Source organism: Glycine soja, chromosome 6 (genome assembly GCF_004193775.1).
Source record: "Glycine soja cultivar W05 chromosome 6, ASM419377v2, whole genome shotgun sequence".
NCBI classification, from domain to species: Eukaryota; Viridiplantae; Streptophyta; class Magnoliopsida; order Fabales; family Fabaceae; genus Glycine; species Glycine soja.
The window spans coordinates 47,530,123-47,557,797 of record NC_041007.1 but is presented as its reverse complement, the minus strand read 5'-3'; the positions used below and the strand labels follow the sequence as shown (position 1 = coordinate 47,557,797).

Here is a 27,675-nt window from a genome sequence, read left to right as displayed (position 1 = left end):
ATTTAATTATTCTTTTATTGACAATCAATTTTTATAAGATTTGACATAAATAGTCTTAATGATATGTAATTATATTTCAACAAATAAATTGATAATAATCAAATCTTACATAAACTCATTGATAGTGTAAGATTATAAAAGTTTTTTTATGCATAAGAATATACAAGTTAAACATGTAAATAATCAAATTTAAACATTTTCAACTTGAACCGGGCTTATTAATTTGTGACCCTAACTTAACGAACTATCAACAAGATCAGAACTCAGAAGATACACAACAGATAACTTTAGATATTCAACATTTCAATCGATAGATCTTTCATATATACCAAAATAATTTTTCCCCTTGCATTTAAATGCTAGCTGTTTTTCATCGCTTGCATGAGGAAATGCCATGATAAAGGAAGGAACAAAGATGAGCTCAACAGAAGTTAATTAAATGCGATGACATTCTTCATACAGTAAATTCATGTCAACTAAGTTTCTATTGTAAATCTTACTCTGCGATGTTTCTTCTTGTTTTCCTTACACAAGGAATTGGAATTTTTCAAACAAGATTTCAGTGGTGGTCCTGTTTGTTTACTTGTTGATGGGGGCACAGGAGCAGATATTATAAATCTTACTCTGCGATGCTTCTTCCTGTTTTCCCTACTCAAGGAATTGGAATATTTCAAACAAGATTTCAGTGGTGGTCCTGTTTGTTTATTTGTTGATGGGTTGAATCCTCTTCTTCTGTGCTCAAATGGGTCAAGCCAAAACCGGACATTAGCCTTATCAAACAAGGCCTTCTTTTTGGCATATTTAAATGCAGCAACTGCATCAGCTTCTTGTAAAAAAGACACCAGAGCTGAGCCAGCATAGCAAAAGACCCTTGTTCTATACGAATCTACTGAGCCAAATACACTAAACTTCTTTACTAACTGTTCCTTGGATGGTAGGTTGAAATTCTTGGGGAACTTCATGATCAAAGATTTACGATAAAAGGGGACATATGTATTTGATAGCTGTCCAACATTTGAATTGAATATTGAACAAGAAGCAACACTTTGGTAGCGATCCTTACCCTCCACCAAACAATCCCCAGAAGATAATTCTGTTCTTGCAGACCTTTTCGACTTGAGAGGTGTTGTAACACTATTGCAACTAATTTGCATCCTTTCAGGGTAAACAGATGAGTCAGATTCCAACGTACCTTTAACTTTTGCTGCATTAGCATCAATCTCACACTCATCAGAATGCAAGCAATGCACTAAATTAGACAATGATTCGCAAGTTTGACTTCTTTTTGAATCCGCTTTCGGAACCCCATCAGTGAAGTTCATTCTGGTTTCACAAACATGTGTTGAGGCCTGATGATGTTTCTGGATACTTCCTTCTTGTTCAAGCATCTTAATATCTGAGATCCTAGTTCTAGTATGTTTTGATATGTATCTTGCAGACCTATTCGACTTGAGAGGTGTTGTATAGCGATTGCAACTCAATTGCAGTCTTTCTTGGTAAACAGATGAGTCAGATCCTAACATACCTTTAACTTTTGCTTCACTAGCATCAACCTCACACTTATCAGAATGGACGTGCTGCACCAAGTTAGACAATGATTCACATCTTTTACTTCTTTTTGAATCCACTTTCTGAACCTCCTCAGTGAAGTTCATATTAGTTTCACAAACGCATGTTGAGGCCTCATGGCCTTTCTGGATACTTCCTTCTGGTTCAAGCATCTTAATGTCTGAGATCCTAGGAGTGGTATGTTTTGAGATATCTCCATCCCTTTCACTTTCTTGAACTTCACTAATTTGAGAAAAATCATTACATGAAGCTGGTTTATTATCTAGTCGCCTTCTTTTCCCCCTGTTAAGATATATAACGGTGGTTTCTTTGTCAGGCAATCTCCAGCAAAGCCCCAGTACATTGTCTTTTCTTTTATCAATGTAGTTTCTCAAATGAATTATAAAATTGGAAGGAACTGAGATGTGAGTTCTACTCATAGTAGAAAAGTCTTCAAAGCAGATATCAACTATGCCCTGGTCTGATCTATTTTTGAATCCCAGAAGGCTCAGCCTTGCAGATTTTAGGCTTTCTCGCACCATGTAAAGTGGATCTAAAGCAGGAGAGTGCACAAGATTCTGTGAAATAATCAGATGTTTATTCTTAAACAAGTGTGCAGAATTTCCTTCCCAAACTGGAACTGTTGAGTTCAATCTTTTTATAGCACCAATAGCTTTGTTTTTCTCCCCATTTTTGGATATGATCTGACATTTTTCCTTGGGTTCCAAGGCAACAGATTCTTGAGTAACTTTGTGCACCGTCTGACTCAAAGATGAAATTAGAAGCAGCTTCACATTATCACCACCTATGAAAAATATATTGTTAAAAAATAAAATAAAAAACAAGGCAAAATCAATAAATGGCATATACACTTAAAGTCAGAAAAATGATATAGGGGTACCGGGTAGCAACACCACTGGAACAGACAACATAGTTAATTTAACACAAGTTTCTAAATTCGAGATACTATTCACCATATGGGACAAGCAGCTTAGTTATTCCAAGAAAATGGAAAACCTTAACTCATCAAAGTTTGCACATTTCAATTCACAGATGATCATCACAACAACAACAATCAATAGAGCCTCTCTAAGAGGTCATAGATTTACAGCCAGAAACTTTATAAAAAAAATACTTTTTTTTTTTGGATTTGTCTGTACAATTTCTTATTTGTTGGTTTAGTAGTAACTGTAAATAGTCATATTAGTCCTACAACTTCTAAGGTATGCTTTGGAGTCTAAATTTGGGGGGAAGAAAAGGGAGAACAAAATTTTCATATATAATAAATATTCTCTAACTCAAAAATTCTTTAATTCATTTTTAATAAAATGATAAATTAATATAAACTTAAGAATTTAATTAGAATGCATTAAGCATGTAAACATTTAGATCAAAAACCAAAGTTTCAGATCGATTAGAATGTAATATCACAGCTAATTTAACTATTTCCCAGCAAACGAAATAATAATCAAACACCCCAATCAGAATTCCCATCTCACAAAACAAAATCGGCAAAATTGTCAAAACATAAAAATCCAAACTTCTCAACACTCATTTGAGAAATCACTTAAAAAAAATAAGAAAAAGAAAGTTACCTGTTTCTTTATTCTGTTTGTAAATTTTCTTGTGCTGCATAGAAGAATACCTTCGAAAAGCGTGAACCTGAGCAACAACTCTAACGGCGTGTGCGAAACGCGGGGATTCCACCCACGGCGAAACCGCGGCGTCCAAAACAAAACCCAAGACCCCAACCGGGTCGAACTCGCGGGCCGATTGTTGTTGGGCCTGGGCCCGGCCCGTTAGGCAGTGGCACCGCAGCCCGGAAAGGACCCTCTGGCCCAACAGGCGGAGCGCGGAGTGAAGCGGCGGCGCGTCAACGTTGCGGCGGGTGATGAGGGAAGGGAAAGCTTCCTCGAAGGGGACAACCTCGGACTCGACGAAGTAGGTTGTGGCGGGTGAAACTGAAACGGCGTCGTTTGGGGAGAAGGAGAAGGTGACTTGGACGCCGAGGTTGTCGCGGGAAGAGAGAACGAGTGCGGGGTGCCATTTGTGAGGGAAGTGGACTCTGACCCACACTATGTCTCCTCTCTTTACGCTTCTTCTACTGCTACTATCACTCTGCATCATCGCAAATGTTCAGTTCTTCGTAATATGATGAAATTTTTTGGTCATGGGAGGGGTATTCCAAACTTATTGAGTAAAGACTCTCGCAGATCAAGAAAATTTTGCAACAATTACTCGTATAAAGTAGTGGGCTCTTTTGGGTTTTTGGAGGGTCAAATTAATTAGCCCAATACCAAACTCACCTAATAGCTAATATTTCATTTTTTGCAAAATAATTATGATGCGAGAAGAAAAAATTATCTCAAAAATAACAATCATTGTGTTGCATCGTTTATTACAAAAAATTAATAATCATAATAATATTAATTTAATAAAATTATCACTTTTTTTTATCTATTTATTAATATTTCTTGATCTATATATAAAAAAAAAATTAAGATGATAGTTATAATAGAAGGGAGGGGTACAAAACTCACGAAATGGAAGGGTTTTGGGTATTTAAAAAAAGATATGTGAAAGGGTTTGTTTGGTAAAACAAAAAAAAAAACGAGGGAAAAATAGACTGAAAATAAGACATTTGGTTTAAGAGAATCGGACAGAAAATAAGAGAAATAAATAAGTGAAATAAAATAAAAACAATAAATGGGCCTGTACAATACAAAAAAAAAAAATCTTATCTTAACTACATAAATTACAGCACAACAAATTGGCGTAAAAAGGAAAAAGGCAGAGATAAGCTCTAGTTATATACTTCTCTGGCGCATCATGGTCATTCCCAACTAAAATATTACACAAATTATACAATAACTGATAATTTATGATATGATTGGATCCAAAAAAGGGGCCATGTCCAGAGAGTCACATGATTTATTTATGGTCAAGCAAACTTAAACTTGATTTGGAACCATACCTCCACTAAACTTGAACTTCTAAACTGGATCTGGCTCTCAACATAAGATCATCCTCCTCTGTTAAAACAAAATAAGAAAGATGGAAATAATAATTAGCTATTAGCTTTCCTACATGAGAAAACAAATATGCAAGTTCTATAGATGAAAATCAGAACAAGTGCAATTCGTCCGTATGTTTTCAGTAACATGTGTTCACAAAATCTTTAAAAGCTCCATAAACCAAAATTGCAAATTTGAGGAAAAGACAAATGAGAAAACTTCAAATAAAGCACAAATACACATGCAAGCAAAGTAAAGAAACAATGATAACACCTGAAGTGAATTCAAGGCATTGTGAACTTACATGTCTAGTTAATTTGAAGCCAATATGGAAATTAACAACATATACATGCCAACAACCCCAGAGAAGCAGAATAAAAATTTGAATTAAATAGTGTGCAAAGGAACAGTACCAAAATTGCTGACAAGTAATTTTGATACTTCCATGGTACCTTTGGAATGAGTAGTTATGCAATACTTTCTGAAAATAGGAGGAACAGAAACTGACAATGGAACATGATGCATGAATTTGTACATTACTACATTTCACTTATTCTAGCATAATGTTTCTGTTCTAGAACTCAAGTGTATTGGTAAAGTTGGAAGCTAACAGATCTAACCTATATAACATACATTTGTTGTTGGGAAACCATAAAATCCTTATTTATTATACCAAATTTAAGATAATATGAGAAAGAAACAAAAAAGTGTAAATTAAATATATATTATATTTATATATATATATATATATATAGAGAGAGAGAGAGAGACAGAGAGAGAGAGAGAGAGAGAAGCACACATGTTTATTACAATGTTGAATCTGAATGACTATAGGAGGTTTGAAACATGAAAGAGATCTCAAAACCTTTTTAGCCAGGAAAGCATTTGCTAGTACCATGCTGGTCTTGAGCAACTTTAACCAAAAGAACCGCAGCATCTTGATGATCCGCATAAGCATTTCTTTCTCCCTTTGGTTTCTGCACTGCTGCTACCCTCAGCATGATCTGACTGGGCAATTCCATAGTCATATGTTAACTCTGTCATTGGTGGAATGTGTCTGAGTGCAAAAAATGCAACATGGAAGTAGGATTGGTTGTTTTCTTCATACACGACAGGCTGCCAGAAAACATTTGGGGAGCAACTATGATTCATAAATCTAGCTACATTCCCAATATTCTTGGCCCTTATAATTAAAGGATATGGCATGGCATAATCATTAGTAGAGTCATTGGGATCGACTTCATCCAAAAGCCTAGGCTCATAATTCCACTTGAATTGACCATAAATACGGGTTGTATCAAAAACATACTCATCTCCTTCCCTCACAAGATGACTTACCTTGGCTCTGTCAACAACTTCTATTCGCGCTGCCAGTGTATGGGAAATCACCTTCATTTCTCCTAATGCAAGAGCAGTTCAAATCACCTGGGACACATGCTTTATTACAGGTGCAGCCATGTGAAGGCTGCATTAAACTGAATGATTTCGGATGTCTAAGAGAATGGAAATAATTGAAAAAAGTAGGCGCCTTCACACTATCGACCTCACTGACAAGTGATACAGGAATACCCTCATCTCCATTGGAAAGGTCCTTGAAGGGGTGCCAGATTTCCACTTCTGAATTGATTTCCAAACAGCAAAGGCACTAGATTGACCAGCCATTCTCACCAACTTATACTTAAATACACCACCACCACCACCTTTTGCTTTTTCTATCCATGAATCTTGGATTTTATAAAGACCATCATAGACATAGATTTTGTTATTTGGATTCACACCATCTCTCATGCCCCGGATGACTCTTACTTCATTGTGTTTCCGAGAACTCCTATCAATAAAAATATTTTTAAAATATTAATTTTATTTATATTAAGTAATTTAAAAATATTTTTAATAATAAAATAAATTTATTGTGAATCTAAATTAATTGTAATAAAATGCACTTAAAATGTAGTGACCATAAAAATTATGATTCATAATCACTATAAGAAATTATTGAGCACCTAAATCAATTGGCTTGTTGTTCAAACTTAATAAGTAATATTGAATTTGAGAGTTAGATATAAAGTTGCATTAAATAGTCGAAAGGAGAATTTGATTGTTCATAGTAATCTTATCCAACTGGAACTTGATTAATTCTAGTAAAAGATACTTGTGGTTTTAAAAAAATCACCATAAGAAAGGAACATATATTTTAACAATTATCCAAAATGATTTCAATTCAACAAACCTAATAAACTAATTAGATAAAAGAGAAGTCTAATTATTGCTTATTCTTTAAGTGATTTATTTATAAAGTGTTTATGTGAAGCCATAAAATGAATCATGACCTTCAAATGTTTTGATTTATTCAAACCTTGGCTTGTTATGGTGTGAGAGATTAACTTCTTTCGCTAGATCCAACCTCGCTTCCAAACTCAGTCGTCTTTGCCCAAGTCTGAACTGCAGAAGTTAGTAATAAACTTATTAGATAAAAGATTAACCTATTTGCTAGTTAGCTAAACACTTGGTTGGAGGGTCAACCCAAAAGAAACACCAAAATGCCTACAAAGTTTAAAGATTTTCAAATAAAAGAAAATTATTAAGTAATAGTTTATTCCTCTTTATCCTGTTGTAGTATTTGTTATGGATTACAACTGTAGCATTATGATTGTAGTCTAATATTGGTGCTTTTCACTTGCTGCCATGCCTCCCAAACCTACTGCCATTACTATGGCACTAGCAGCCTTTGCAAACTGCTTGGATGAAATTTAGACACAAGATTCTTGTTATGACAACATGCATAGTGTCCTCACAAACCCATAAAATACCAAAGCAAATAGTCATTTTTTTATGGTTGTTTACTCACCCATATAATGTATTGATTGTTACACTGTAGCTTGTAAGATCGTCCCGATGTTGGTATACTTTTCTAAAAGCTGACATAAAATACCAAAGCAAATAGTCATTTTTTTTATATTTTTCATTAAATTAAATTTCAATTACTTTTGTAATTGTTTTAAAATACTTAAAACACAAGAAAGTAAATAATAGGTGCTACACTAGCCAAACCTTCAAACAAATTAGACCAAGCCATGTAATTATATGAACCATGGAAGACTCAACTTTCATAAAAGTTTCACATAGGTCTATTTCATACTTGAATATTTATTCTCTATTAATATTTAACATAACATAAGATAAAATATATTTTTCATTCTTATAAATATATTAATTTTTTTTCTTATTTCTACAAATTACATTCTTTTGTTTTTAATTCATGTAACTCGACTTATTTTTATTTTGTCTTTGCAATTTTTATTGATGTGACATTTTTTATGTTTTTATTGATAAAGATTGATTGTTAGTTTGTACAAGTTAGAATGATCAACTCCTGAATTTTCTGTTGTTAACCATTGAACCAATTTTTATCTTTATATTTTTAAGACATAACATTTTATGACATAAACAATAATTAGCCGCAACAAACATTATTAAGAAAACATCAATAGATAAAAATAAGTTTATATTATAATTTAAGTTATTTATTAAAAATTTAAAATAAAATCTATATTAAAAATGATCATTGCTAAAGTGGATCACTTCGTAAGTGGTTCCCACTGAATTATTTAATTTTAACCGTTAGGTTAATCTAATAACGGTAGTATAGTCCACAGCAGATCCTAGTCCCACCTAGCAACTCCCCCTCCACCAATTCCTTCGGCCATTGTTTGCTGCTGTTGGAGATGGTTTTCGACGACGACGATTAGGTTTTTCTTCTTATTTCCTTTGGCTTCTCCTCCATTGACGACCACGGCACCCCTATAATATCAATTCACCACAAACACCCTTGAAATGGTAGCAGAGAAAGAAAACTAGTGATGCGTCCAATCATTGTCTTTGTGGATGGAGGGAGAAGAAGCAGAGAAAGGAGAAATGGTGTAACAGCCGAAAATCATCTCTGACGGTGGTGCACGGCTGAGGGCGTCGGTGGCAGCTGCAGGAGAGGGAGGGAAAGTGCAATGAAGAAGAGGTAAGTTATGATGGAGGAGGATGTAAATAAAATTTTGCACCTTAATTCACCTTAGGGCTAAAAATAATGTTGCAAAATGGATCACTTTTTTAGTGGTTCCCATAAAATTCGTCATATTTATTTATTATAAATTTTAATAGTATAAAAATAAACATTGTTTTCCAATGATAAAAATATTAAGAAAAATTATATAAACACTCTCTTTGATTAAAATTTATGGGAAATTATAAAATTTGATGGGTTCACACCTTATTTAAAAATTTTGTAGTTTTAAACAAATTTTAACCAACAAAAAGTGTGTTAAAAGGAATATATTAAAATGTATGTTGTTAACTCTTTATTATTAACGACAACTTTGACAAAATAAAAAATGATTAAATTATTTTTTTATTCTTTAATTTATTATTTAGATTTGATTTATAATCTTTTTGGGTCTAATTTTATTCTCTAATTTTTGAAACTAATTTAATTTAATTATATCATCTAAATGAAACTGATCATGTTAAAAATTATATGTTTTACGATTATTTAAATTAATTTAATAACAGTTTCAATTTACATCATCGTAAAATATGATTTTTTTTAATATAATTGAGTGTGATGCACCAAATTAAACTAGAAAAGAAAACTAAAAGATCAAAATTGAATTAAAAAATAAATTAGAGAAAAAAAAAACTGATTTAATAGGAATGAAATGAAAGTTGAAAGGGAGATGACAATCAACAAGAAGGAGTGAGGAGCGGAAGAAGAGCATCCCTGACTCAGTCGAAAGACAAAGGAGCGTTCATTCATCATGTCGAAAAGCAAAGCGAAAAAGAAAAATAGTGATAGCGATGAAGACGACGACGTTTTCTACTACCGCTATAGCAGCGTCAACCCTACCCAAACTCAAACTCAAACCCAAACCCTACAACACAATCCAAATCCCAAATCCAACAACAACAAGGGATCTTCGTCTTCTTCCTTGGCTCCGTCGAAATCAACGTTGTACGTTTCGAACATCGACTACTCCCTCACGAACTCCGACCTCCACACGCTCTTCTCCACCTTCGGCCGCGTCGCGCGCGTCACCGTCCTCAAGGACCGCCACACGCGCCTCAGCCGCGGCGTGGCCTTCGTCCAGTTCGTGTCGCGCCACGACGCGCACGATGCGGCCGCGCAGATGGACGGGAAGGTGCTCAACGGCCGCACCCTCGCCGCCTCCATCGCCGCCGACAACGGCCGCGCCCCCGAGTTCATCCGCAAGCGCGTCTACCGCGACACCGATCGCTGCTTCGAGTGCGGAGAGCAAGGGCACCTCTCGTACGACTGCCCGCGTAATCAGCTCGGCCCCCGCCAACGCCCCGAGCCTAAACGCCCCCGCCGTGGGCCCCACCCCCACCGCCATCGCCATAACGACAACGACGATGTCGGAGGCGACGATGACGATTATGACGGCGGGGCTGAGCGGTTTGAGGATGATAATTGGGCTTCTGTTGTGGATGACGGTGCTGGTGAGAGGCTCTTGGCGGGAAACCAACATGATGGTGACGGTGTTGTGGCTGGAAAGAGTAAGAAGAAAAAGAACAAGGGTGGGTACTTCAGTGACGAGAGTGATGATGATGAATAGACTCACTCTGAAGGGTATTTAATTTTGTTCTAGAACTAGAAGTTTGAAATTTAATGAAGAATTTAGTAACTTCTATACCCTTTGCCAATGTAGAAAATTTTACACTCAGAAATCATTGTTGGTATGAATTTCAAGTTGATGGTTGATGGTTGTTTCAGCTGCAATTGATGAATCTGTTGTTGTTGCCTGTTGTTTTATGTCGATCAGAATTGCAGGCTATTTCAATTGTTCTAAAAGTTTCAAATTTAACATAGAATTTAACTTCTGTACACTGACAATGTAAAAATTTCTTGTATTACTCTTAAAAATTATCGGTTAGTATTACTTTCAAGGTAATTATCGTAAAGATCAGCAAATTTCTTGTATATGTCTGGTTTCTGATTGGATGACAACGCCCTTTACAATATTTACTGGTTGATCCTCAGTGGTGCATTTAAATCACTAGTAAAGAGTGTGTTTAGAAGAATGTATTACTAGCTTTTCTCTATTTTAATGAATTTGATACAACAATTGATACACAATGGAGTTTTCGTAGTTGGAGGCTCTTGTTAATTGATAACCTTGTCTTTGCTTTGGTGTGTCGGCTTCAGAAATTATATCCGTTGGGAAATTCAATACCTTTGTTATGGTATCTGGTTATGTATGTTTCTTTAATGTTTTTATATAGTGACTGTGAATGTATGAGCATACAGTCGAACATGACTATCAGTCAGATGCAACTCACTTTCACTGCAGGTGAAGGAAGTAATCTCAGTTCCTTGGTGGGAAAATCCTAAGTTGATGTTACGTATCTTGCATAACAAATCATGCATGTGTTGGAATATGAGTGGTTGATTTTCTCAACAATGACTTGGATTACTTGACGTTCTAAAGTGAGTTCAACTTAGAGGAGTATATCAATCCGTGTTAAGAGACCCAAAAATGTATCCACCATGGCCCTCTTTCCCATGGAAAGGACATCATAGGATGACATGCTTTGACACCTATAGTAAAAGCTGGTTTACTGGGGATGGCCTTGACATCTGATCACCCAGGTGTGTGCACTGTGCACCATTGCAGTATACGTGGCATTGAGAGATCTCATGTTGGTAACTGTTTTTCTGATTGCTCTTTGCTCCCTGCTTGATGTCTATTAATTACTTTTGATGGAGATTGATGGGTAGTTGATGTAGGAGATGGGATCTTCAGTGGTGTTCCTTTCGCAACTGAAGTTAGTCTTAGACATTAATCTTATGTTTTCCTGTGAATAGCCATAGCGACAAAGGAATAGGAGATAGTTTTCTGCAGCTGTTTCAAAGATGAAACCGGGTTTGAGAGCTCTCGGTGGCTTAATTATCCTAGCTCCCATTTCATGGTAGTTGGCAAATTAGTTAGAGCTGTTTGTCAGAGTCTTCATCATGTTATTGTACACTGTTGCTGACGAATGGAGGAAAAAATTAAGGCATGAATATTATTTCTCTGTTTTCTTTCTTGAGTATGATCCATACAAGAACAAAAAGGAATGTTGGTTTTGAACCTGTCATTGATGCTGACTTAGTCATTGAAGGGTTCCGTCTTCTATGAACTGATTTGATAATGCTGCATCACCGATTCACCTGTGTCATGAGTGGGCAAGCAATAGAGATACCTGATTTTATGCCTATCAAGAATGATTTTTTCCAAGTTGGTTCCTAGTTGGAAAATTATGGAAGTTAAAATGTTAATGCGTGGAGCAATGTCATCTGGCTGGACAACAGATTTTCCATAGGCCATAGCTATTGTGAAAGAGATACTGAGTGAATTGGTTTTGTGATAATTATATAATTCCACGCCTTGCATGTATGGCCATAGGCAGAAAGATAACTTGAAAATGTCTTCTGTAAAGCCCTAAGGGCCTCTAGACCAGAAAAGATGCCATTAATTGGTGAAAGTCATGTTTAGGAACCTCTGCCGCTGGAAGAAATGATGCTGTGGGGTTCCTAGCATGAGGCATGATGGACTCGGGATATTAACTAGATCAATAATTTTCGACCTATTTCAATCATAATGACCCTAAAATATAGAAAGTTGCTTTACACGTTAATTTATTTCTATACTAATTTCCCCCTTGATACAAGAACTGTTTAGACAACCACCATTTAGCATGTACTGTACTGTTATCTGTTTAAGACTCTATTTTACCGTCCAATAGAGTCTTAGGGAGCCTTTTGCTCCTTTAGTATAAGTCTGGTTACATGTAATTGAGTTTGGAAATTATAGTGTCTTGCACCTAATCAGTTTTCTGCATCAGTAACAAAAAATAAAATGTTTTACATGATAAATTTGAAAACTTGTCGATGCCCAAAAAATATTGAAATATTTGTATAAAGAATTCATAAAAGAATGGGTGATCAACAATTGGATTTCTTGAAATCAGGACCCTACATGCAAAGTCCCGTTCATCTTGAAGGAATCGTTCCTCCACACCATGGAGACTCTGGCCTTATCCCATGTTTCAGAACAGATTTACGCATATTAATATAATAAAACTAGATGGAAAAATAATAGAACAAAGACTAAAATATATTTTTGTCCTATGAAAATATTATAAATTCGTCCTAACATTTTTTTTATATCGGTTATATGTATAATCAATATAAAAATAAACAATGTAAAAAATGTTCTAAAATTATCATTGTAGATTCGAATTTATGTGAATTTACGTCCAGATAAAAAAGTGACATTTTATTTTATGAGGAAATTTTGTTTACTAAAAAGCGTAAATAAAAAATATGAAGGCGTGAAGAGTACCATAAATGATGTTAGTGTTTATTTTTATTACTATAGGGAATGAAAACGTATAAGCAGTAGCACATTATATGAGTTACATAACATGAGAGAAAGAGGTGCTACTAAATCTGCAGAGGAAGAACTACACCGTTTTGTACTCTAACTGTCCAAAATGACACCTATCTGTAGCTACTGATGTGGCACAAAATCATGCTTCAAACATTCTCCAAACCCACTTGGTTGCAACATGACAAAGACCATAATAAAGAAAGGAGGATTCAAGGGGGACATACCTCCAGGAATAACCATAAATCCTCACGCCCTTATCATTTAATATCTCTCTTTCCCTCCCAACGCAAGGCTAATAACTTAAGCAAGCAGAATGAAAAAGACTAGGGCCTATTTGGATACAAGTTATAAATGCTTTTGGAAGTTTCTTTACAGGAAATATATAACTTTTTTTTCAGTAGAGAAGCTTTGAAAAACACTCAAAAGCAATTCTACCCTTGTATCCAAATAAGCTATAAGAGAATACCTTTAGGAAATTTCAGATGTTGAATTATTAGGCTTGCCAGATATTTTCCTTACCTATAAAAGGCAATTCACTAGTTTTGCCGCAGTCACTTTAAACAATTGCTGTGACGGATATGTGGGGCCTAGAGAGATTGCCGTCACAGGAGTAAATTAGTTTTAAGATTGTCGTCTTGTCAAATGTTCATGTTTCAAGGAAATTTCAGAGGAAAAGCAGGTGCATAAACATGCTTACTGTTTTCAAATACCTGCATTGATGGTCCATAAAATGAGGGTTTAACATAAATGGAATATTGGCTGTTGTTTCCTGCACCTTTTTTACAATGTTTTTTTACCTTCCGGGTTGACAATTCAATTCAGGAAGCCAAAATCTGTAATCATTCCCAAATATAATTTTGCATTCTGAATTGGTGAATCCAAAACCCAAAAAAGAGATGGAGAAAGTAACTTGACGATGCAGTAAACAACAGCCTGAAATATATCGAATCATATGCTTCAAATGCATGTAAACCAGTCTCATGAAAAAGAGATGTAGAAATTGTCTAGCCAATATTTATAGCCATGGTCAATTCACCTTTGTCTATTTTCAGTAATGTCTAGCCCATGATTATGCTTTTTGTGATTATGATTGGAACAATTATTATCAATGCAACAATGTTTGAAAGCGTATTTGGAATATTAGAGGAGTATATCTATAAATTTCACTTTTCACAGTATAGAATTGTATCCATCAAGTTGTAGAGCAAACTACACAACCTATATACTACATGCTACTTCGTTTCTAGTTTATTAGAGAAGTATATTTAGTTACAATGATGCAAGGATCACAATTGTCAGTATGCACCAAGAAAACAATCAAAGAGGCGGAAAAAAAAAATATAAGAGTGGTGCACAAGAAAATACAGAGAGGATGCGCCTTAGAATCTTAGGCATAGGCAGACACTGCAGTGCCAGAAATGCCTGGAATATTCATTACTCAGAAATCTCCTCTTCCTCCATTAGTAGTGCCTTTGTTAAGCTGAGCTTATTTTACAAACTCGTCCCACGGCATACCGAAACCCCTTATTGCATCGGAATCTGTGTTTCCTTTCTTCATGTGGACCACCTATCTCAGACTGTTGCCTCAGCTTGTTCTTGTTTATCTGGAAGTTGGCTTCTAAGGAAGTCTAGGACTGATTGCCGCTGGAGAAGAATTGAAATTGAAATTAATTCCAGGATCTAATAAGTAAATGAAACATATAGCAAAATAATCTGTCGATTTATATACAGTGGCATATCTAGTGAAAATGTGAAAGTTAATCTTTTAATCATACATATATGGATGGTCAAAATTAGCTCCTCATTATATACTATATATGTGTATCAGTGTATGTGTGTGGAGGAGGAGCAAATCTTAACTATTGGATCTCCCATGAATGATTAAGATTAAAACATAAGAGTCATTTGATCTTTTAAGTGCTCAATGCTCATATAACCTTTATGTAACTTATAATCTAAACTATTCATGCATGTTTGATTGTATGGTTAAGATTTACTTGTCACTCAATAAAAATGGTTATCTCACTTGATACATCCATTTTATATATATATATATATATGTGTGTGTGTGTGTATGTATATAGTACTTCTTTGTATATCGGCATCTTACCCGTTGCTCGAGCCCACTAGCTTCAGATTTCAACGTGAGTGATTCCAGTAAGTCTATGGCTTCTTGAAATCCATCAGTAGCTAACTTTTCATCCCCTAGATTTCTGTCCACATCCGCAACTTTTGCAAGAGAGACAGCAACGTCTAACACCTAAAATAAATCATTAGAAAACAATGAAAAAAATGTTAGTTTCAATATAAGCCAAGATACTTGTTCTACAGTGGCCATTTTGTACAACCTTATTTACATGGTTTAGTTGTTTCAAAACAGAATCAAAATAAAACTGCAAGACTCAGTAGAAATGAGGAAACTAGGAACATTAAGGGTGTGCTTTGGTTGTGGGAATGCTTTATATTCATCATTTACAATACACAATGAAAATATGAAATAAAGTGAAAACCAAAGGACATTTTTGTAAAACTAGGAAAAGTGGAAAAGCAAAACAGAACATTTACACCAACCAAAGGCATCCTAATTCCCAAGTGACACTAAGTCCAGAATTTTTTTTTATAAAAACAATTTCATAGAAAAAAGGAGACTTTGAATATGCATTCCTTTGATTCATTGCTCTATCAAAATGCCCAAAGTATTTTTAGGCTTTTATGGAATAATACAATAACTAGGATATCAATTGGAAGCTTAGTTTAGGAATTAATAAACAGATAGGACTTTTCTATTAACTTGGGTATCAAGCTAACATTTCTAAACTATTGTTATTTGATCGAGTTGGATTGACAGTTTAAGGATTACGTATGTACTTTACTAGATACACTTTAGAAGTGATATTAGTAAAGTGGTTCTCCTTGTTTCTCCCTACTCAGTGTGCAAGCACATGCGCGTCTCTTTCCCTCTAATTCTTTCCTCCCATTCTCTTCCTTCAATACAATCTGTCTGTTCTAGATTAGTTTGAATCGCCATAATTTGCTGCATGGCTGTAACAGAAACAAAATTGTGCTGCTGTCCTTGTATTGCCGCGTAATATAAGTCCATCATATTAAAGCATTACCCACCCCCCTTTCGTTGCAAGATTTCACAATTTCCCCCCATAATTGTCCTAATTTTAATTTTAAATAAACCACATTTGCTGGTTCACCTTATGACAATGTATAACAACCTAATAACCAACATAGGAAAGCTTGCACCAAGCCAAAAGAGAAAGACTCGCATGAAGATCAATTAAACATCAACATCAAAAAATTCAAATCAAATGTATGTAGATAGTAATAACCAACCTGGGATGGAACATTTGAATTGTGTTTGACAACATCGCGCCGAACATTCAAAGATTTAAAATAGTAAGATCTTGCAGCTTGAAGGTCTTCATCATAATATTTAAGATCTCCAATTTTGTTAAGTGAAACAGAAAGTGTATGGGTAATCTGTAGGAAAATAAATTTCAAGAAATAAATTGACAAAAAAAAAATGATGTTGCAATTATGATTTTTCACTCCATAATCTAGAAAAGCGAAATAACCTCCAAATCATCTTTTGGCAACTTTGACAAAAATTGAACACTTTCTTCAAAATAAGCAACTGCAGAACTGGCATCACCCATTGCTCGGCTGCAGAAAAATGATATGTTAACATGTAGGTTATGATCTGCCCTCCATTAAACATGTCAGAATAATATATTTTTTGATACAGTAAGAAATACTATTAGAGAAGAAATAAGTGGAGTTAAGAGCAGAGAGTAACATACTTTTTGATAAACTAAGAGGAAAGTAGAGAGATAACAGAGAAAAAGGAGAAGAACAAAGCTCATTTTATTGATCTGAAAAACTCGTAAGAGATAGTAACAATCCAAGTATTTATAAACCTTTATACAACAAAACTAACTATAACTAACTCTAACAGAAAGCCAACTAACTCTAATAGAAAGCTAACTAACTAATCCTATTGAGGTGCAGTTAGAAAAGCCCTTGTACTTCCTGAATTACTAACTACCACAAAATGGGTGTTGTTAGCAAAAGCTAACAGCCCTTACAGACAAAACACAAAACTGTTTTCACAGTTATACATTGACATGTCGAGTTTCCTTAAACTAGAGACATCTCGAGTTTCCTTAAACTAGAGGATGACCTATCCTAGGAACTGGGTACCGACGTTGTGCCCAAGTACCTTGGGGACGATATGACCCTACTCCTTGGGCTCACAGATACAAGGGCAGTAGAAATGGTTAAGGAAGAAAATCAGTTCGGGACAACGCCGTTTTACTCACTGGAGAAATGGAATCCAAATATCAGAACGGGCAATAGACTAATCTGGGCCCGGTGCTGGGGCATTCCAATAGCAGCTTGGGATATCGCAAACATCCGCAAGATAGTTTCTGCGATAGGCGACCTGGTGGACATCGACGATGATGCGGAGGAACGCCGAAGGTTGGACCGGGCGAGGGTGCTTATTAGGACCCCATGGAGGCCCACAATCCAGCACCTGGTAAATCTTCCCATCGGCGGTGAAATGCACCAGGTTCATATTGTCGAAAAGACGTCAAAGGACATCAGAAGATGCACTTGTGACGGCCGTAGTTGCCTCGGCTCATCGGAGGAGATCTCCTCCTTTGACGATGACGATGACTGGCTCATCTCGAACCCCGCCAGTGGCTTGGATATCGACAACGCGTCGGCATGGATCAACGACGACCCTTCTGTCGGGGGAAAGACCTTGGGAAACACACCTTTAACCGGCGTAATAGTACCCAACGGTACGAACACTGCCGTCGGACCTGTGGGTATTAACCCTGGTACGAGGAAATCCCCCAAAATCAATCTTTCGGAAGTGTCAGGCGTGGAAGCTCAAAAAGGGACAATGTCAGAGGCATGCCCCGTCCTGGTGACAGGGGGTAGTTGCGACAAAGAGGAAAGAATCAGAGCTGGGAGGGAGCCACGTGATCAGAATATGGAGGAGCAGCCCATGACAAGTGATCTTCACCCTTCTGGCAACGTTGACTCTACGCGATGCCAACACCAAAATCGCGACGACGAAAGCAATGGCTCACAGCTGGCAGTTCTTAATGACCCACATGACCCAAGTGGCACTTGTAGAGATTTCCAAAGTTCAGCAGGTTGTAACGGTGATGATGCACTTTGTGTGGCTGTTAACGGGCCTTTGAATTTGGGCCTCACTAATAACACCCCATCACCAAAAGCTACACCCTGCCTCTGTTCCAGCCCAATTGAAAAGTTAATTAAAACACCTGGGCCTCAACAGCTGAAGGAAGTTTACAACGTTACTCATCCCCCTGCACTTCGTGCAGCCAACAATGGGCCTTCAAATGTGGGCCTGGCGGATATCACTAATGCAAAAGTCACATCCTAGCAACACACAATCACAAATGAAAAGATGACCGAATCCCCTTCGGTATGGAAGGTGTATTCTAGAGGTAGGTGGTGTAGAAAGCAAAAGGCCCCCAACATTGAAACTGTGAACCTAACGGATGAAGACAAAGGCACTAATATTCAACAACAGCCCAAAGCAGCTTCAGTTAATGTCCTTGAGCCTAACACGTGCTCTATTCAATCCATATGCGAAGAGTTTAGTGCCCCTCAAAATCAAATGGTGGCAGAAGTTTTACTAACCAATAACATGGACACTTAAGGAGGCAGAGGACCACTGGAGCATGGCTAGGCAACTGGGGGTAACCTGCGACATGGATCACCACAGCATCATCAAAAGTTTTTGTGATATGGAGGACAGAGATTTGAAAGAGGCAGAGATGTTGGGTAACAGGAATGGGGTCTCATGAATATTCTCTCATACAACGTAAGAGGACTAAGGAGGGGGGTCAAGTGGAGCACTATCAGGAGGTTGGTGAGAAAACATAAAGTAGATCTACTTTGTCTTCAGGAGACGAAAAGGGAGTAGATTGACAAAAAAACGTGTCAAGTTCTATGGGGAGGTGATGATGTTTGCTGGGAAATGCATCCTGCAAAAAATACAGCAGGTGGTTTATTATGTTTATGGAGTGACAAAAGATTTAAAGTGGAAAGAAAGATAACAGGAAGAGGGTTTATCCTGTTGTAAGGAGTATGGACCAATGAAGCCCAAAAGGTCCACATAATTAATCTGTATGCTCCATGTGACATTCAGAACAAAAGAGACCTTTGGGAATCTCTCAGGCAGCAAAAAAATATGAATCCAAATGGCTTATGGTGCCTAGTGGGTGATTTCAACAGTGTTAGAAGTCCATCAGAGAGGGTGGGTGTATCTCAGCAAGGGGCGGATGACAGACTTATCAGAGAGTTTAATGATTGGTTAAGAGACATGAAAGTTGAGGAACCCCCATGTGAGGGAAGAAAATATTCGTGGTTCAGACCAAATGGAACCGCAAAAAGCAAGCTGGACAGAGCATTTATATCTGTTGAATGGTTCACCAAATGGCCAACCAGCACACAATTTATTCTGGACAGGAATTTTTCCGATCACTGCCCCGTTCTATTCAGCTCCAAAAATGTGGATTGGGGGCCCAAACCATTCCGAATTCTTGACTGCTGGCTTAAGGATAAGTCATTTGTGCGGACAGTAAATGATTGCTGGTCACAGACACAATTAAGGGGGTGGGGAGGTTATGTATTAAAAGAAAAGATCAAACGCCTTAAAGAGAGGCTGAAGACATGGAATAAGGAGCAGTTTGGCGATACTTTCAAGAAGGTTCAAATCCTAGAGGCTGAGATGAGCAAGCTGGAAAATGAAACAGCCGATAGGGAATTAACTACCCAAGAAAATCTGAAAAGGAAAATGCTTCAACAAAAGCTGTGGGATGCAGCCAAATCACACAAATCATTAGTGAGGCAGAAAGCGAGGTCAAAGTGGATCAAAGAGGGAGATTGCAACTCCCGTTATTTCCACTTGTTGCTCAATTCTAACCGCAGATACAATGCTGTGAATGGAGTGTTCATTGACGGCTCATGGGTTGATGAACCACCTAAAGTGAAAGAGGAAGTTCACAGGTTTTTCCAGCAGAGATTCAAGGAGCCTATGCGGTGCAGGCCACAACTGAATGGGATATCTTTTAACAGCATTGGTCAGCAGGAAAATCAGGCACTGGTGGGAAGTTTTAATGAGGAAGAAATAAGGAGGGCGGTTTGGGATTGCGGTAGTGAGAAAAGTCCAGGCCCAGATGGAATGAATTTTAAGTTTATCAAGCAATTCTGGCTGCTGTTAAAGCCCGACATAATTCGTTTCCTTGATGAATTCCACGCAACTGGGATTTTCCCAAAGGGAAGCAATGCATCCTTCATCACCTTACTACCTAAGGTGCCTGACCCTCAAACCCTCAATGATTTCAGACCTATTTCGCTTATCAGATGCATATACAAGATTGTGGCCAAGCTCCTATCAAATAGGCTGAAGAAAGTATTGCCAACCATCCCCGATGAAAGACAATCTGCCTTCATAGATGACAGACAGCTGCTGTATAGTGTTATCATTGCAAATGAAGTGGTGGAGGAAGCAAAAAGGGGGCAAAAGCCATGTCTGGTGTTCAAAGTGGATTTTGAGAGAGCTTACGACGCGGTCTCCTAGGACTTTCTAACTTAGATGATGTCCAGAATGGGGTTCTACAATAAAAGGATATGCTGGATTCAAGGTTGCCTCAAATCTGCCTCGGTTTCGGTACTTGTAAACGGGAGCCCCACTGCTGAATTTATCCCTCATAGAGGTCTTAGACAGGATGACCCGTTAGCACCTTTGCTTTTTAACATTGTAGCGGAAGGCCTAACCGGTCTAATGAGACAAGCAATAAGTGAGAAGCTTTTCTCTGAATTCTTGGTTGGCAAAGACAGCGTACCAGTAAGCATTCTTCAATATGTTGATGATACAGTATTTTTTGGGGAGCCTACCATGCAAAATGTCAAGGTCATCAAAACAATATTGAGGGGATTTGAACTAGTTTCTGGTCTTAAAATAAATTTTGCAAAAAGTTATTTTGGTGCAGTGGGTAAATCTGACCAGTGGAGTAGAGAAGGTGCTGAATTTTTGAACTGCAGGATTTTTTCATTGCCTTTAACATATTTGGATATTCCCATTGGGGCAAACCCAAGGCGTGGCGAGCTGTGGGATCCGGTCATTAGGAAGTGTGAGAGAAAATTAGCTAGATGGAAACAAAGACACTTATCTTTTGGGGGGAGAGTGACCCTTATACAATCTACATTATCCTCTATCCCTATCTATTTTCTCTCTTTCTCTTTTCAGGTTGCCCGAAAAAGTAACTGATAAGCTGATCCGAATCCAGCGTAGTTTCTTATGGGGAGGTAGATCGGAGCATCGAAAGATACCATGGGTGAAATGGAAAACAGTTTGTCTTCCAAAAGAAAAAGGGGGTTTGGGTATATAACGGCTTTCAACAAGGCATTACTTGGAAAATGGAACAAGTTATGGTCCAAGATATTGGATTCCAAGTACGGTGGATGGAGATCAATGGTGGAAGGTATTAGAGGGAATAACGAGTCAGTTTGGTGGCAAGATTTAATGGAGGTGACACATGACCAACAGCTGAATACTATCCTCCAAGATGGTACAACTTGGAGGGTGGGGTGTGGGGATAAAATCAAATTCTAGGAGTGGTCTGGACATGGTGAAGCTCTAAAGCTGAAATACCCAAGGCTGTATCGGATATCTCTCCAGCAACATAAACTCATCCAGCAGGTGGGAAGTTTCAATGATTCAGCATGGGAATGGAACCTTTCTTGGAGAAGGCCTTTGTTTGATAATGAAATCGCATCCGCTGTAGGTTTTATGGAAGACATCTCTCAGATTACAATCCAGCGACATACAGCAGATTGCTGGATGTGGAAAGTTGAGCCTAATGGATTTTACTCTACTAGGAGTGCATATAACCTGCTACAAGAATGTTCAGTGGGAGCAAATCTGGATGAAGCGCTTCAGAACCTATGGAAACTAAAAATCCCATCCAAAGCTGCAATATTTGCTTGGAGGCTAATCAAAGATCGATTGCCGACTAAGTCTAACCTGAGAAGGAGGCAAATAGAGATAAATGACAGCATATGCCCTTTTTGCAGAAATCTGCAGGAGGATGCAGCCCATTTATTTTTCAACTGCAACAAATCTCTACCTTTATGGTGGGAATCCTTATCGTGGACTGGAATAGTGGGGGCCTTCTCCATAATCCCTAGGCACCACTTTTTGCAGCACCAAATCGGGATGAATGGTGAGAAACGAAACAATAGGTGGAAGTGTTGGTAGGTAGCTCTAACGTGGACAATTTGGCAGCATAGGAATAAGATCATTTTCTCGAATGAATCATTCAACGCTACTAAGCTGATGGATGATGCACTGTTTTTGGTATGGACTTGGCTTCGAGCATCGGAGAAAGACTTTACAATGCACTTTAACTATTGGTCTACCAACCTAACAATAGGTTTTTCTGCAGATTAGGAGGGCTCACTAGCTATGGGGTATTAAAATTTAGGAAGTCTCACAAGCCATGGGGTACTGTTGCTGTATTCATTTTGAATAGGGTGGACCACATCAGTCTGAAAATAGCCTGACCAGTGGAACCACTAGACTATTTCATATCACCTTGTAATTCTAGTACCACTGGTACTCATCATATAATATATATACATTTCTTTTGCTGATAAAAAAAACAGTTATACATTGACATACTGATACCCCCCTCAAACTCAAGGGGGAGAGTTTTCATTGGAAACACTCTTCACATTGAGTTTGCCTCTCAGAGCCTCAAATCTTGATGCAGACAGGGGTTTAGTTAGAATTTCAGCCCACTAATTCAGAGCTGGAATATGAACAATTGAGAGCTGCTTGGCCAAAATCTTTTCTCTGACAAAAAACACATCAATCCCCATGTGTTTTGTTCGATTGTGAAAAACTGGATTGTGAGCAATAGAAACAGCACTCTGATTATCACAAAATATTACTGGAGTAGTGAAAGAAACTTATAACTCTGTCAAAAGGGTATAAATCCAAGTCAATTCAGTGGAAGTTTGAGCAATGCTGCGATATTCAGCTTCAGTACTAGACCTGGCAGTTACCTTTTGTTTGCGAGACCACCAAGAGACTAAGTTTGGACCAAGAAAAATGGCAGTCCCTGAGGTGGAGCGTCTGTCATCCACATCAGATGCCCAATCAACATCACAGAATGCTCGAATGGCCAAGGGATTTTTAGTAGATGTAGGCTGCAAGAGCAGACCATGAAACAGAGTACCTTTAAGATATCTTAGATTCCTTTTCACCACTGTCCAGTGAGAATCCAAAGGAGCAGCCATAAATTGGAAAACCTTATTGATAGCAAAACTAATTTAAGGTCTAGTGGGAGTAGCATATTGTAATGCACCAACTACAGACCTATAGAGAGAAGGATCATGAAAAACATCAGCACCATGTTTAGACAACTTGCAGTTAGAAACCATGGGAGAAGAGATTGAATGAGCTTCAGCCATGTGAGTTTTGTGAAGCAAATCACGAATGTATTTACTCTGGGTCATTAAGATAGCACTGTTGGACAGATATTTGATTTCCAGACCCAAGAAATAATCCAGATGACCAAGTTGTTTGAGAGAAAAAGCAGTATTCAATCTGTTTGTGAGCTGCTGAGTCAGAGTGGCTGAGCTACCAGTGAGAATTATATCATCCACATATACCAGCAGATAAACAACATCCACTTGATGCCGATAGATAAATAAGGAAGAATTACTTTTGCTACCAACAAACCCAAATTGTAACAGAGTGGACTTGAGTCTGTCAAACCATTGCCTTGGAGCCTATTTTAACCCATAGATAGCTTTATTTAGCCTGCAGACCAATGACCTGTTTGCAACTTCAAAACCAGGAGGTTGTATCATAAAAACAATTTCTTCAAGAGTACCATTTAAAAAGGCATTATTCACATCAAGTTGGAACAGTTTCCATCCATAGGACAGGGCAAGAATAAGAATAATTCAAATAGTGACAGGCTTGATCACAAGTTGGAGCAGTTCTATTTACTTCCCTCAGTCTATCATATTAAAGGTTTATTATTATTATCGAGCAAGATAATTTTATTATATGGGATTGGGAGTACAAGAGGTATTTAAACCTATTACATAGAGCATTACATCAATAACCCCACCCTCAGACTATGAAATGTAATCATATTAAAGGATGATTTACATACACTCATTAAAGGAAAGTATAGATTCCTATCAGAGATACTGAACTAAAGTTCCCTAAACAGCCCAAGTTTTTGAGACAATTGGTCCTCAATCCTCCTTGAATAAGTATTCAGGTTTTATTCTTGCTTTCCCCATCATTCTTGCTTTTTGGGTTAATTAGTTTTCAACAATTTTAATATCAGTGATTTTATCTTCTAATATCAGTTTCAAATTGTTCTCCTGGCCTTTTATTTTGAGCTTAATTTCATAATTTTCTTTGTATCTTAATTACCATAAACTATTTAGCTCCAATTCCTTCGTATCTTAATTATAGACTATAGACTATTCTATACTCAATCAGTGAGAGACTCATGATAGATATATTATAGCTATGCCAAATATCTTCATTTTTCTTTAAGCACAAACCTCTTACACAAATAATACCTGAGGACATATCAATAATATTCTACATAAACTAACAAACACAAAAGAACAAACTTCGGTGATGAGAAGACTGAATGAAAGATAGATATATGCACTGACAGGAAAATAAGAGTAACAGACTGATTAGTCAGTAGATCGCGGGTGGTGGGGAGTAGAAGAGAGCAAGAAAACATACCAGCAGTCACCAAGCATACCCAAGACTGCTCCTAGCTGTGAACATAACTCTGAAGTGTTACCAACTTTTTCTAACTGATCACGAATGTCCTCTGCACAGAGATTGAGTCTTGATTTGGCACTTTCTAAATTCTGAGCACGGAATGCCTGTTTTTGAATTGCATATAGCAAAATACACATTATCAAGAAGTAGTACAAAACCAACAAAGTTCAATATGTAACTTAGTAAAAACAAATGGCAGTAGCTGCAGCAGAGCAACAGTTATTAAGTATTAACATCAATGTCTCTCCTAGATAAAGATATTTTCCAACACATCTAATCATGCATACCAGTACAACACTATCAAGAATTATTAACATCATTGCCAATTACATTATCGACAAAAGTTTTAAAGAATCTTTATCTTTCTCCATTTAATCATTCATATATAAAGATTTAACATTAACATTTAAAAAGACCAACTTACCCTCATGGCTTGTTGCACCAAGAAAGAACCTCTTTCCAAAGACACATCCTCATATATGACCTGTTTACTCTCAGTTGCTTCTTCTCCTTTGTCTGAACTAACAGACCTTTTGATCCTTGCATGACCTTCAATAAAGTGATCAACTACACCTTGAAGATTAGCATCAGGCTCGATCTTCACAATATCAGCCCCACATAACGGGCAGTCCTTGAAGCGCAATATGCATGCTCTAATTTCAGACAGGTAGAATATGAGAAATGAGCTAAAAATAGAGTATTCAATGCATCAAAGATTCAAGAAATAAACACAGTACACAATACATACTTGCAGAAAACATGAGAACAAGGCACACATTTGCTGGTGTCAAATAAAAGTGCTTGGCACACCGTACAGCTAAGAGGACCAATCTTAAACGAATGTGAATCATATCCAAAAGGGCACTTTGGTGAGGTACTAGCTGAGTCATTAACCTCTTTCTTCCCTTTACTCTCAGATTCAACCTGATGTTTCATAGAGTTTTCGCCAGATTTCTTAGAGGCATTGTTATCATCAGGGCGAGAAGCTTTGACAAAGGGGCATACTGGTGTCATATTCATCAAGAACAAGAACCTGCCAAAGCATCAAAACAACATCTTTGCATTCAATCACCCTTTCGTTTTAATTTATTTTAAGTAAAACTTCCTAAACAAATAACAGTTTTCTCCTAAGAACAATTATTAAGGAAACAATAAATAAAAAGATTTTTATAAGAAATCACGGTACATGAATTGTTAACATTAAATCCTACACATTCCAATAAAACTTCACTTGCGATTCCTTATGGTGTATTTGGCAGGAAGAAAAGAAATACTACTCCGGATGTAAATCCTATCAATTTTTCTACATGATGGAACTTAACAATTCAATTTTAAGTTTTTAGTTTCTACTGCAAAGACAACATCTAAGGAAGAACCCCTGATCCCTCATACCTAGGAAGTAGTAATAAAGCGAAAATTTGCATCACCAATGAACTTAAAAAATTAGCACTCTCCCCTGTTCCCCCATTATTCTAGAATCATCTATTTTTCCAACTGGGTACATTAAATCAAAATCAAGATTCAATTTTTTCAACAGTTTTCAACTGGGAACATTGAATCAAAATCAAGATTCAATTTTTTCAACAGATAAAAATACCCTTTTTCTTTAATTTCAAGAATTAAAAAGGATGAAAATATTACAGGATCGAGGTAAACGAGACAGAGAGAAGAAACTGGAAGTTGCAAAGAACGACGTCGTTGCAGGTGGCACTTTGTTGTTCCCTTCTTCCTTCGTCTTTGGTTGTGTGTGTGAGAAAAAAAACTTGGATGATGATGCTACAGTTTATAGAAGAACTTATCGTTTATTGTGAATTTCTTGAGGGGCCATAATCTATTTTAGATTTTACACTTAAATATATTTTTAATTCTTAATTTCTATATCGGTCCATTTTTTAGGTTGATATTTTTCAATTCATACCTAAGTCGGGATGAAATTCAGATCATAAAAAATAAAAAAGTCGGGATAAAATCCCAAATTTTGGTTTTATCTTTTGTTGTTTTCACATTAAAATTTATATTATTGATTTAAATATATTTTTAATCATTTAAATTTGAGTCATTTGTTTTAATCTTCTAAATTTAAAATTATTTTTAGTCATTCAAATCTATAAAATATTATTTTAGTCATTTGATGTAAGGTAAATCAAACATAAAATAAGAAATTTACAATTTGAACAACTTTTAATATTTTTTATTTGAAAATATGTTTCTGAGTATTAAAAACTGTCATAATTAAATAAAAAAATTTAAAAATATTAATTATTTTAATTTTTTATTGATTTGATTTTAATAATTTTAAACGGTCAAAAAATCATATTTAAAAGTATAAAATAGAAAATTAAAAAATTCTCATGATAAACCATGTTAAAAATTATGAATCTTTTATTTTTTTTATTTGACTTACAATTTGCAAAAGGATTAAAAAAATAACTTCAAATTAATTTACCTTTAATAAACTAAAAACATATTTAATTTTATATATTTTAATCTTCAAATTATTAAAATGGCTTCTTTAATCCTTATTGATGGATTTTTAACAATTTAAATACATAATTTGTGACGATTTTTTTATAGCATGACAGATTGAAAAAAATATTTCAGAAATTTGAGAGATTAAAAAAGTACAAATTTTAACCTTGAAACTAAGAAAAAATAGAACCATTTTAAAGATTAAAAATATATTTAAAATCTTTATTTTACTGAGGCTTAAATAAATTTGTTAGTTCTTGAATATATGAGTATTTTGTTTTTCGTCTTTTTTATCTTTATTATTTTTTGTTTAATTATGATTTCT

General features: G+C 36.4%; 4 protein-coding genes across 4 annotated transcripts; 1 reads left to right on the top strand and 3 right to left on the bottom strand.

Moving 5' to 3' along the window:
• Nucleotides 1–292: 292 nt before the first annotated feature.
• On the bottom strand, nucleotides 293–3,770 carry LOC114417381. Its single transcript, XM_028382557.1, has 2 exons — nucleotides 3,144–3,770; nucleotides 293–2,353 (listed from the first exon to the last, which is right to left on the bottom strand). Exons 1-2 carry the CDS (start codon nucleotides 3,673–3,675, stop codon nucleotides 477–479), a joined length of 2,409 nt encoding a protein of 802 aa, XP_028238358.1. The 5' UTR covers nucleotides 3,676–3,770; the 3' UTR covers nucleotides 293–476.
• Nucleotides 3,771–5,408: 1,638 nt separating this feature from the next.
• Nucleotides 5,409–7,270, bottom strand: LOC114416384 (histone-lysine N-methyltransferase, H3 lysine-9 specific SUVH1-like). Its single transcript, XM_028381242.1, has 4 exons — nucleotides 7,265–7,270; nucleotides 6,919–7,004; nucleotides 6,099–6,390; nucleotides 5,409–5,978 (listed from the first exon to the last, which is right to left on the bottom strand). The coding sequence occupies exons 1-4, from the start codon at nucleotides 7,268–7,270 to the stop codon at nucleotides 5,478–5,480; spliced, it is 885 nt and encodes a 294-aa protein (XP_028237043.1). The 3' UTR covers nucleotides 5,409–5,477.
• Nucleotides 7,271–9,261: 1,991 nt separating this feature from the next.
• Nucleotides 9,262–10,514, top strand: LOC114417380 (U11/U12 small nuclear ribonucleoprotein 31 kDa protein). Its single transcript, XM_028382556.1, has one exon. The coding sequence runs from the start codon at nucleotides 9,368–9,370 to the stop codon at nucleotides 10,181–10,183; it is 816 nt and encodes a 271-aa protein (XP_028238357.1). The 5' UTR covers nucleotides 9,262–9,367; the 3' UTR covers nucleotides 10,184–10,514.
• A 3,617-nt stretch (nucleotides 10,515–14,131) lies between these two features.
• LOC114417379 (protein NCA1-like) lies at nucleotides 14,132–26,691 on the bottom strand. The gene is made up of 8 exons (XM_028382555.1): nucleotides 26,523–26,691; nucleotides 25,630–25,914; nucleotides 25,306–25,534; nucleotides 24,840–24,985; nucleotides 16,585–16,672; nucleotides 16,343–16,489; nucleotides 15,111–15,260; nucleotides 14,132–14,644 (listed from the first exon to the last, which is right to left on the bottom strand). The coding sequence occupies exons 2-8, from the start codon at nucleotides 25,899–25,901 to the stop codon at nucleotides 14,573–14,575; spliced, it is 1,104 nt and encodes a 367-aa protein (XP_028238356.1). The 5' UTR covers nucleotides 25,902–25,914; nucleotides 26,523–26,691; the 3' UTR covers nucleotides 14,132–14,572.
• Nucleotides 26,692–27,675: the final 984 nt, after the last annotated feature.

Coding starts and splice junctions, on each gene's coding strand:
- LOC114416384 (XM_028381242.1), bottom strand. Junction 6,391..6,918: donor TCACACCATAACAAGCCAAG/GTTTGAATAAAT, acceptor TTTTATTGATAG/GAGTTCTCGGAAACACAATG. Junction 5,979..6,098: donor ACTTGTCAGTGAGGTCGATA/GTGTGAAGGCGC, acceptor CAGGTGATTTGA/ACTGCTCTTGCATTAGGAGA.
- LOC114417379 (XM_028382555.1), bottom strand. CDS start 25,901: ATGAATATGACACCAGTATGCCCCTTTGTCAAAGCTTCTCGCCCTGAT. Junction 24,986..25,305: donor TGGTGCAACAAGCCATGAGG/GTAAGTTGGTCT, acceptor ATTCAAAAACAG/GCATTCCGTGCTCAGAATTT. Junction 15,261..16,342: donor ATTCAAATGTTCCATCCCAG/GTTGGTTATTAC, acceptor GATTTATTTTAG/GTGTTAGACGTTGCTGTCTC.
- LOC114417380 (XM_028382556.1), top strand. CDS start 9,368: ATGTCGAAAAGCAAAGCGAAAAAGAAAAATAGTGATAGCGATGAAGAC.
- LOC114417381 (XM_028382557.1), bottom strand. CDS start 3,675: ATGATGCAGAGTGATAGTAGCAGTAGAAGAAGCGTAAAGAGAGGAGAC. Junction 2,354..3,143: donor CAAACAGAATAAAGAAACAG/GTAACTTTCTTT, acceptor TATTTTTCATAG/GTGGTGATAATGTGAAGCTG.